This window comes from Haliotis cracherodii, unplaced genomic scaffold, assembly GCF_022045235.1.
Source record: "Haliotis cracherodii isolate W230 unplaced genomic scaffold, xgHalCrac1.p SCAF_23, whole genome shotgun sequence".
Taxonomy (NCBI): Eukaryota; Metazoa; Mollusca; class Gastropoda; order Lepetellida; family Haliotidae; genus Haliotis; species Haliotis cracherodii.
The window spans coordinates 10,726,527-10,736,977 of NW_027266279.1; the positions used below are offsets into that span (position 1 = coordinate 10,726,527).

A 10,451-nucleotide genomic window follows, 5' to 3' on the forward strand; every position below is an offset into this window, starting at 1 on the left:
GACATGCATCAACCAAATCAGCGAGCCTGACCACCCGTCCCCGTTAGTCGCCTTTTACGACAAGCATGGTCACCTTTTACGACAAGCGTGGGTTGCTGAAGACCGATTCTACCCCGGATTCTTCACGGGTCTGCTGTGTTATGTGAAAGTCGCGTGCTACGAGCTAGTTCCATTATGAATTCTACCCTGCTGTGGCCGATATAACATAGACTATAACAGACTCGGGTGAGTGAGTGATTATAGTTTTACGCCACTTTAAACAATATTCCAGCAGGGGACACCAGCAATGGGCTTCCCATATTGTACCGATGAAGGGAATCGAACCCGGGCCTTCGGTGCGACGAGCGAAAGCTTTAACCACTAGGCTACCTTCTGACTCGAGTGAAGTACCATAAATCACTTTAAAACTATGCTTGTCATAAAAAAAGTCAACTCAAGGGATCGGGGTGGGTGCGTGTGTCAGGGTCGGTTATTTAGTTGACGGTGCTCATAATATCAACCACTGTTTTGTCCGAATCGAAAATTTACAAGCCGGCATCAGATAGTAGGAATATAGCCGCGTACGGCGTTGAACAACAAGCAAATCAAAGCATCAATCACTGGTTAGTCTGATCCAGACTCGATTATTTACATGCCAGCGTCAAAAAACTGGAATAGTGCAAAATGGGGAGGCGAGAAGCAAACAAATCGTAATATCAATCACTGGTTTATCTGGTCCAGACTCGATTTTACCGTTAGGCGTCGTTATATAGCTATAATATTGCAGAGTACGGCGTTGAACAACAAACAAATCATAGCATCAATCACTGGTTCCTCCGGTCCAGACTCGATTACTTACAGACGTCGTTATATCACTGGTTTGTCTGCTCCAGAATCGATTAGTACGGCGTTGAGAACGACGTTGAGAAATACACAAACCATCAACCAATGGTGGTTGGGTAGCCAAGTGGTTAAATCGTTCGCTCGTCACGCCGAATGCCCGTGTTCGATTCCCCATATGAGTACTGTGTGAGAAACCCATCATATTGGAGCATTGCCAAAAGCTGCGTAAAGTGTAAAACCTCACTCACTCACTCACTCACTCACTCACTCACTCACCGGGTGAAATGTAGGTGACGAGACCCAATCTGTTACGTTTGCCCTAATTAGCCATAGCAATGAGTACTTGATAGTTTCTTTTGACTTAACTTCTTGGTGTTGCATGGCATGGTTTTTGGGTTGGTTTGTTGTTTAAGCCGCACTCAGCAATATTCAAGCTATATGACGGCAGTCTGTAAATAATCGAGTCTGGACCAGACAATTCAGTGATTAATATCATGAACATCGATCCACGCAATTGGGATCGATGACATGCATCAACCAAGTCAGCAAGCCTGACCACCCGATCCGTTAGTCGCCTTTTACGACAAGCATAGTCGCCTTTTACGGCAATGCTGGGATCCTGCAGACCTATTCTACCCCGGAATCTTCACGGGTCGTTGCATGGCATGGGCTTACAAAACGAATCTGGTGCCCCCTGCCCTGAGACTGGGAAACATTAAGCAGAGCTTTGGTAATCATATTTAAACCCTGATGTGAAAACAAAACCTACATTAAACCCCAATTGCTTTGAAGATGGTTTTACTGCTTTCAATAAAGTAAAGAACATCAATAGTCAATAGCTCATGGCGACCATTAAGAGACAGTTTATTGGTTTTTTTACTTCTTCTTACAAATGAGGTCCAAATAAAGGTATCATATTTACGATCAATATAAACAAGGACAGAATGATTTGTTACACAAACTAGATGGGAGAAGTTTTGAATATTCATAAACACTTCACACATGGAACACAGGCCGGTGTCCCCTCGAGGTTGATTACGTTAAGATTAATAAATATATTTTGCTTCCACAATAGTGATCAGTGATCTGATAACGACCAATAAAAGCGTGGGAAGGGTAAGGGAATGTATTTCAGTCGGAATGACAAACATTTTTTTTATCAAGCGAGTCATGACTTTACCTCGGGTGTTTCCGTTGGGAAAGGATATGTAATTGTGATTGTTTCTGAAGGAAGACAGTTGAACAGGTATCTCGGTGGCGCCCGGACGCAGATTTGAGAGACCAAGATGGCGGGTCGTACCATATACAGTGTGGTTAAAACTGCATTTGTCTTATCGCAAGCTTTGTTTTATGTCGGAGCTGTTGTGTTTAAGATAGAAGCGGAAGACATCGCCCTTGGACCAGCTCAAGGAAACGTGATGTTGAGGTCGAAAGCGTCGCACTATAAAACGCTTCTGAGAGGGGAGTTCGACAAGGGTGCGCTTCAGCAGACGTTTTGTTTGAAGAAATCAGCCAACTTTTCCATTTTGGACGTTCGCTACTCCAATGACGGCCACACAAAAGATCTGTTTGAGGTGTTGATCGACGGACGGTCTTGCGGTAAGAAGTATACCCAACCGGACACAAACTACGGCCATGTTTGGAACGACTTTAAGAGCACGGGACCTTTCGACAACGTCCTTCCCGTCGAAGCTGGAGTTCACACCCTCAAGGTCATTGTCAGAGAGTGTGACAAGTTTGGCATGGAGTTTGATGAGATAATGGTCGAGATTTCTGATCCCGACTTCGACCCTGACGACTTCCGCTGCAAAGCAGTGTGTGTTGATGGGGAGAAGAAGAGCTATCAGTCCCTCCCCGCTAACGCTGGCATCCGAAAGGCAGGAATTACTGTCCAGGTGGAAGACTCCCATTGTCCCCTTGACAATAACGTCCACGTGAAGTTCTACCATAACCTTGCTTCTTCCTTTGTCCTTAAAGGCGTTCATCCAAACTACAGGTATTTAACCATTTCTTAATTTGTTACGCTTTAATTTTCTAGAAGATCTAGAAGTTCTATAATCGTAAGAGAAACACCAAATTTTGAATACCATGCGTTCCGATGCGTTGATGCACCTATTTAGAGGTGAGGTGAAATTGGGTTTAACATTATTGCACTTATATAGCGACGTGCATGCACGTGTGTGTGTGTGTGTGTGGGTGTGTGTGTGGCTGCTTGTACTAGTCCGGACTGGTGCCGATATATAGTGCTAGCCCACTGAGATACCATGCCGCTGTTTAACATGAATACCCCTCTCAGACACAGTATACTGACTCCGAGCCGACCAGTCCTTGTTTTAGCCCCTTAATGCCGAGCGACAGACAGGGTAACAACAAGTACCATCTTTTAACGTCTTTTGGTATGACGCGGCCGGGAATCGAACCCCGGACCTTCCGCTCTCCGGGCGGACACTCTACCACTAGACCACGGAGGCGGTCATTCCAATTCTAACGCAGTTCATATATATTTTTTCTACTACATGTATGCATTTCACTGTTAAAGATCAAACTGTTGCATTTCCGCGTGACGAGCAAACGCTTTGACCACTGGGTTACCCCGCCGCCCTTATAGTGTGTTTGAATCTACCGTTCAACAGCCCACTTGTTATATCGGAAAAAAATTGGTTCCCTTGAAATTATACCGGTCGTAAGAGGCGACCAATTGGTTAGAGTGGTCAGGCTCGGTGACATGGTTGATGGAGTGTCAACGTACCCAGATGATGTGGATCGTTCCTCACAATGTCAATCACAGGATTGTCTGGGCCAGAATTGAATATTTACAGCCCGCTGTCATATAGATTGCCGGGCGTGGCGTGAAACAACAAACAAACAAATTTTCACTGGTATTTCAGTTATAGGCCAGATTAACGTAGCGGAACCGCCTGATTAACTCCGGTCGAGCACGTTGGCAAGATTTGTTAAACCCACGAGCAAAGATGTATATTGCTATCACAGCGATGCTTATAATCAAGTTTCTTGCCTCAAATTAGAAGTTCAACGTTGCGCGGTAGACGAGTTTGTTCTTAGACGTGTGGGGGCACGGGTGGCCCAGTCGTCTAAGGCGCCGCGATTCGCTGTGCAGAGTTGCGTCCCTTGGGCACTCCAGAAACCTATGATTGTGGGTTCGAATCCCGGTTCTCCCCAATTATGTTTCTAGGTTTGTCAACACCATACCCGTGTTCGTGGGTTTCACCGAAGTGGTAAACGTCTGAGACCTGCATCACTTCGGGCTTTCCTCCCACATTCAGCTGACACGCCGCGATATAACTGGAATACTGTTAAAAGCGGCGTTTAACCCAACTCACTCACTCACTCACTCACTCACTCTTAGACGTGTTGGTTCAATTCATGTATAATTTACACTTTAATACATTGTCACATGAACCTTATTATTTATTATCATACGTGAAGATCCAGAGAACATGTGTGTTTACCTCATCAAGTGCCCTGAAAAGTTGGCATTCTCCTGGTCGTCGCGGCCACAAGTGAAAAATGATTTAACAATAAATTTTGGGTTTGACGCATTGTTTAACTCATGTTCACAATCTTTCTCTGAAAATTATCATTGAAGAAGACTGAAAGTAGTTCCTGCATAAATTGTTATTTCACTCCAGAGGGATATCGATTTTATATTTTCGGATAAACACACGTCAGTATTTCATCACAAAATAATACTATGTGTACATATTCACATGCCGTTTCAATCCCTTTCAATTCTAAACAGATAGGCTATAGGTCTGAGATGCAATTCATCGTTTAGAGTTAACCCCGCAAGGATCTGTTAAATGTAAGTTCGAAGCACAGATTTGCCCGCATTATGATCGCCGGTTTGTCAGCACCAACCTAGTAAACGTCTCCGACCCGCGTCACTTTGGGGTTTCTTCTTACAATCATCTGATACAAAACCCTTTCCACAATCATCAGAACTTTTAGGTAAAAGCAGAGTCCATTGTACAATTCCAACTATACTCAACAACAAAAGCTCCTGTGACACCAATATTTTAGTGTATTTTTCAAAGAAGTAAAGTTTGGTTTTCAGTATTGTAATACATGTGCAACTGCTACAGAAAAGCAGGCATTCCATGCAAAAGTTGACTTTGATGCAAGCCCCATGCATTTCACTGCCCAAGAATGGGTATAAAAACATGTGCGCTCACGGGATTCCATATGCATTGTTTAGCATCGTGCTGACAACAACCACCTAGAAAAACAACAAAATTACACAATTATTCAACATTACGAAATGCCATGCCTGTCCGAAAATGAGCGTCTGCGAGCCATTGGTATGCTTGAAGCAGGATCGAGTCAACGTGATGTTACAAGACAATTTAACGTCCACAGAAACACCACTTGGTGCTTATGGCAACATTGGCAACAGACGAATGCAGTCAGAGACCATCCTCGGAGTGGCAGGCATAGCGTAACCAATAATTGACAAGACAACTGTACTCGAACAACACACCTACGAAATCGATTCCATCCAGCAACAGTGACTGCAAGAAGCATCCCTGGCCTTCGACGAATATCTTCACAAACCTTCGACGTCGCCTAAGATGTGCAGGGATTGTCGCCAGAAGACCCGCCAGACGTCCCATTTTGACAGAAAACCACTGTCAAGCACGTTTACAGTGGTGCAGACAGTGTCTACGCTGGACGGCCATGCATTGGGGACAAGTTCTATTCACTGACGAGTCTAGTTTTCACCTCAGCCACAGCGATGGACGGATTCGAGTGTACCGACGTCGAGGTGAACGTTACGTTAATCATTGTGTCATGGAAGATTCGGTTCTGAGGCGGCAGCGTTATGGTATGGGGTGGGATTACAGCAAGACAGGGGACCCGTTTGATAGTGGAAGAGGGAAATCTCAATGGACAGCGCTACCGCGACGAGATCATCGGCCATGTTGTTCTACCGTTATTGCGTCGTCATGGCCCAGGCATTACCTTTCAACATGACAACGCCCGGCCTCAAATTGCTCGACTTGTTCAGGATTCTCTTCAACAAAACAATTTGAATGTCATCCTCTGGCCGGCTCGTTCGCCTGATCTCTCACCAATCGAGCACATGTGGGATGAGATGGATCGGCGCCTTCGACGTCAACTACGTGTTCCACAGACACTCCAGGAACTTCGAAACATGCTCCAGCAGATATGGACAGATATCCCACAGGACTTTGTGCGACGCCTGGTCCATTCCATGAGACGAAGGTGTTTTGCTTGCATGGCAGCCAGAGGTGGACAGACACGCTATTGATTTGTAAATTGACATTTTGGCATCTTTTTTTTTTTTTATGAAATCACGCAATTCCTGATGTCAGTATGGCAAATTAACCATTTGAACACTTAGAGGAGTCTTTTATCTGTTGCAAACCGATTTTTTTTCAGATTTGGTAAAAAACATAACTTTGCATTAAATCTTATTCAATGTCACAGGAACTTTTGTTGTTCAGTATATATATTAAGCACGTGTTTATGAATCACTACCAAACAGTGATGATACCGGGCGAGTGTATCATCACATACACATGCAGAGGCAAGTCAAGTATTCACTTGAAAAAAACACGGGGAAATTATGGTACGGTCCAAATAAGGAACTGCATCAGATTTGTTGGACAGTATCCAAAGTTGCGCTAACTTTCTCGCTGACTCAATCGCTTTCATTTCTTAGCTCCTAAGGGCCGTGTTCAAATCTTTCCGAAGGCAAAATACATGGAGACATTTCATGCTTTTCCCTCAAAGGTTAAAGATGAGTAAGGGTGTCAGACTAAATGAAAATATATATATGGTATAATATGGTAAATGAGACTCCCAAGGCTAAATGGCATCAGGGTAATATCCATCAAAAGTTGCTTCCGTTACCTAGAGCACAACATCAGCGTGCGTTGTCGAAATAAACCACTTCACTTAACCTACTTGAGAATATATGAGTGAGTGAGTGAGTGAGTTGGGTTTAACGCCACTTTTAACAGTATTCCAGTTATATTGCGGCGTGTCAGCTGAATGTGGGAGGAAAGCCCGAAGTAATGTAGGTCTAAGACCTTAACCACTTCGGTAAAACCCACGAGCACGGGTATGGTGCTGACAAACCTAGAAACATAATCGGGGCGAACCGAAAATCGAACCCACAACCATAGGTTTCTGGCGTGCCCTAGAGACGCAACTCTGCACAGCGAATTGCGGCGCCTTAGACGACTGGGCCACCCGTGCCCCCTGAGAATATGTAGCATGCAAGAGCAATATGAATTGGCTTAGTTCGTCATACTGTTCCTTTCCTTGGGTCAAAAATAAAATTGCTTGACCCACGAGTAGTATATATTGATTTTCACTTCCCCAAAATTAGCTTCCATTCCATAAAATTTCTTCAAATAAAATCGCTTTGTTTCCTATCCAAACAGCAATGGAGCAAAGATCGTCCATAAATCGTCTTGACTACCCCATGAGCTACTTCCTCGGCTTATCGTGAACTGATATGCCGGTCTCAGTAATCCCAAACATACGTATCATCTAAGAATAAATGTTCTGAATCTCGAAGTGACACAGGGGCGGTCGGGTAGCCTAGTGGTTAAAGCGTTCGCTCGTCACGCCGAAGGCCCGGGTTCGATTCCCGACATGGGTACAATGTGTGAAGCCCCTTTTCTGGTGTCCCCCGCCGTGATATTGCTGGAATATTGCTAAAAGCGGCGTAAAACCATACTCACTCACTCACTCGAAGTGACACAGGTGTAAATGATTTCCCACGGGTATGATGTTGTCAGAGCGAGGGATTCGAACCCAGGAACAGCAGATCGCCTCACTGCTAAATTTAACACAGCACTGTAAAGGCGATAGATCTACACCGAAAAGTGGACTTTACAGTAAATAAAGAAGTTGTTATCCATGAATTGTGTCCACTTTGTCATCCGTCAACTTCTAAGTAATGCCTATCAAACAACTAACAGCACAATGAAATATGAAATACACGAGTATCTCATGTGACCAATGTCGTAATGTATTTATTACCTACGTAAACTGTGTACATTACTAATTAAATATGTAACACTCACTGAAACATTGTATGCAATGAATACAACATTTAAAACTGGTTATTCTACACCAGTAAACCGTTCTCTGAAGGAACCACAGGCAATAAAGGTCTTCTTCGCGATCAGTAATAAAATAAAACATGCAAAGTCTCAAAAACATGCTTATTATATTCGAACATAGAGCATGATCATTCGGAAAAATCTTCATAATATCAAACACGATATTGGCTGACTGCATGTATGAGTGAGTGAGTGTGGTTTTACGCCTCTTTTTGCAGTATTCCAACAATGTCACGGCGGGGGACACCTGAAATGGGTTTTGCACATTGTACCCATGTCGGGAATCGAACCAGGGCCTTCGGGGAGACGAGCGAAAGCTTTAACCACGTGGCTACCCCACCACCTCTTAGCTGTATGAAATGTTAAAAGAAGTAGATAGAACATATCTGGCTATTAAAAGGACTCTGAAGGCCAGTCGCAATTACCTGTGCAGATTTGCGTCTCTTAGCACTGATTATGTTTCTAGATAAGTCAGGAGCTAACCCCTGTTGGACGGTTTCATCAAAGTTGTAAACGTTTTGTTTGTTTGTTTGTGGCTTAACGCCGCACACAGCAATATTCCAGCTACATGACAGCGGTCTGTAAATAATCGAGTCTGAACCAGACAATCAAGTGATTGAAATCATGGGCATCGATCCACTCATTTGGGTTGGTTGGTTTGTTGTTTAACGCCGAACTCAGCAATATTCCAGCTTTTTGGCGGCGGTCTGTAAATAATCGAGTCTGGACCAGACAATCCAGTCATTAATATCATGATCATCGATCCACGCAATTGGGATCGATGACATGCATCAACCAAGTCAGCGAGCCTGACCATCCGATCCCGTTAGTCGCCTCGTTCGACAAGCATAGTCGCCTTTCACGGCAAGCATGGGTTACTGAAGACCTATTCTACCCCGGATCTTCACTGGTCAGTTTTAAACATATATCCTACATCAGTTCGGGTTTGCCTTCCATGTTAAGTTACGAAGCAATGCAAAAACTGACATATTGTTAAAAACGGGTTAACCCAAACTGATTCATTCACTTACTGTGTTTTAGGACCTCGTTGAAGGAGAGCGCTGAGGACCTTAGTCATTGCCAACACGCTTCGTCGTCAATATGGCGATACACGGGCTTCACAGTGGACTCCGGCAGTGTCGGCAGATCTCTGCAACCAGTTGCAGGCCTTGCTGACATGGAGGTCAAGGACACAGGGTTGGGAACCTACATCGTGGAGGTCACATTTCCTCTTGAGGGTCCTAGTACGGGACAGTATACTTCAAGCATCGGGTCGAAACTGTATCTGAAAGCGATCAATGTCACAGGTGAATTGAAAATCCCATTTATGTTCAAGAATGGACGAGCAGCTGAATGGACAGAAGGTTTTACTGTGACCTTGACCTCGGATATGCCCGACGGGATGTGGGTCATACCTGATTTCAGTTGGAGCGAAGGAAAGGGTAACATGGTAAAAGTCACGATTCCAACAGGGGTCGAGGTCGAAAGTTTTGAGATGCGCATGCGTGAGGAGGCGGGTGAGAAATTGACGGAGATTTGGTCCAATGCTTACTACACGATAGAGGGCGTGAAGTACGACTTCTGGTGGTTTTCCCCATCCTACATGACCGTCAGCTGGTTCACGAACACCTCCTACACTCGAGTGTTCGACTACATTCGAGTAAAAGCTACTCCCATTCTCGAACCCGGATCGAAGAAAGTCGACGTTTTTATCATTTATCAAGATGGCCGTGTACAGCTTGCACCACTTCCCCTCGAAGGTCAAGAAAGGGAAAGGATTTCTTTCGGCTCTCATGCAGTGATTGGTGGTCCTAATTCAAATCACGTGAGACCAAATTCACCAATTAAACGTATCGACATCAACGTCGGCGCGCTGGACTTCGACGTCATATTCACCGACGGCGGCTTTGTCAAGTTGGAGCTGACACCCGGCGTGGAAGAAACCATTTTACAAGCAAGGGATGTCACCTACAAGATGTCCCCTGACCACTTCCCATTCATGATGGTCGAGGCCACTTATATCGAAGACGGCATGTCGGAAATTGACCACGTGGCTGCTGACGGCGCCATCTTGAGACACGTGCAAGGGCTTACTCCTGAAGAAATCATCAATGGCACTTCGTTTGCGTTCTTCAGACGCTGCATCTCGCGACTACATACCCAGAGTGCGGATCTCATCGTGAACATGACTGATTAGCCTTGCGTTTCAAAAAGTATATATACCTATATTTTTATACATGTTATCAACCATCCTCCAATTCAGGACTGAACACTGGAAGAAAGACCTGTCTTTCCCGCCTTCATAAGAGCACTGAATAAACTCACAATCGAAAACCTTACTTTCCAAAAGACGTCCAGAAATAAATTTATCTGGTTTGTTCTGGATATTTGAGTCGGGTTTATATCAGAACTAAGATACGTAACAAACGTTTGGAAGTAAAAGGTTGACAGCTCTTTGTCCAGTGTGTGTTTGCCATTTTCAACAAAGGTTTGAACGTTTGTCAATGAGGA

The 10,451-nt window shown here is 44.4% G+C and overlaps 1 protein-coding gene across 1 annotated transcript; it reads left to right on the forward strand.

Moving 5' to 3' along the window:
* The first annotated feature begins 2,108 nt into the window (after positions 1 to 2,108).
* Positions 2,109 to 10,137, forward strand: LOC139472002 (uncharacterized). The gene is made up of 2 exons (XM_071254510.1): positions 2,109 to 2,818; positions 8,982 to 10,137. The coding sequence occupies exons 1-2, from the start codon at positions 2,109 to 2,111 to the stop codon at positions 10,135 to 10,137; spliced, it is 1,866 nt and encodes a 621-aa protein (XP_071110611.1).
* The last annotated feature ends 314 nt before the right edge of the window (positions 10,138 to 10,451 follow it).

Bases quoted from the DNA above. Each gene is read 5' to 3' on its own strand.
- LOC139472002 (XM_071254510.1), top strand. From the start codon at position 2,109: ATGGCGGGTCGTACCATATACAGTGTGGTTAAAACTGCATTTGTCTTA. The intron at 2,819-8,981 runs GTATTTAACCAT...ACTGTGTTTTAG, and splicing joins GGCGTTCATCCAAACTACAG to GACCTCGTTGAAGGAGAGCG.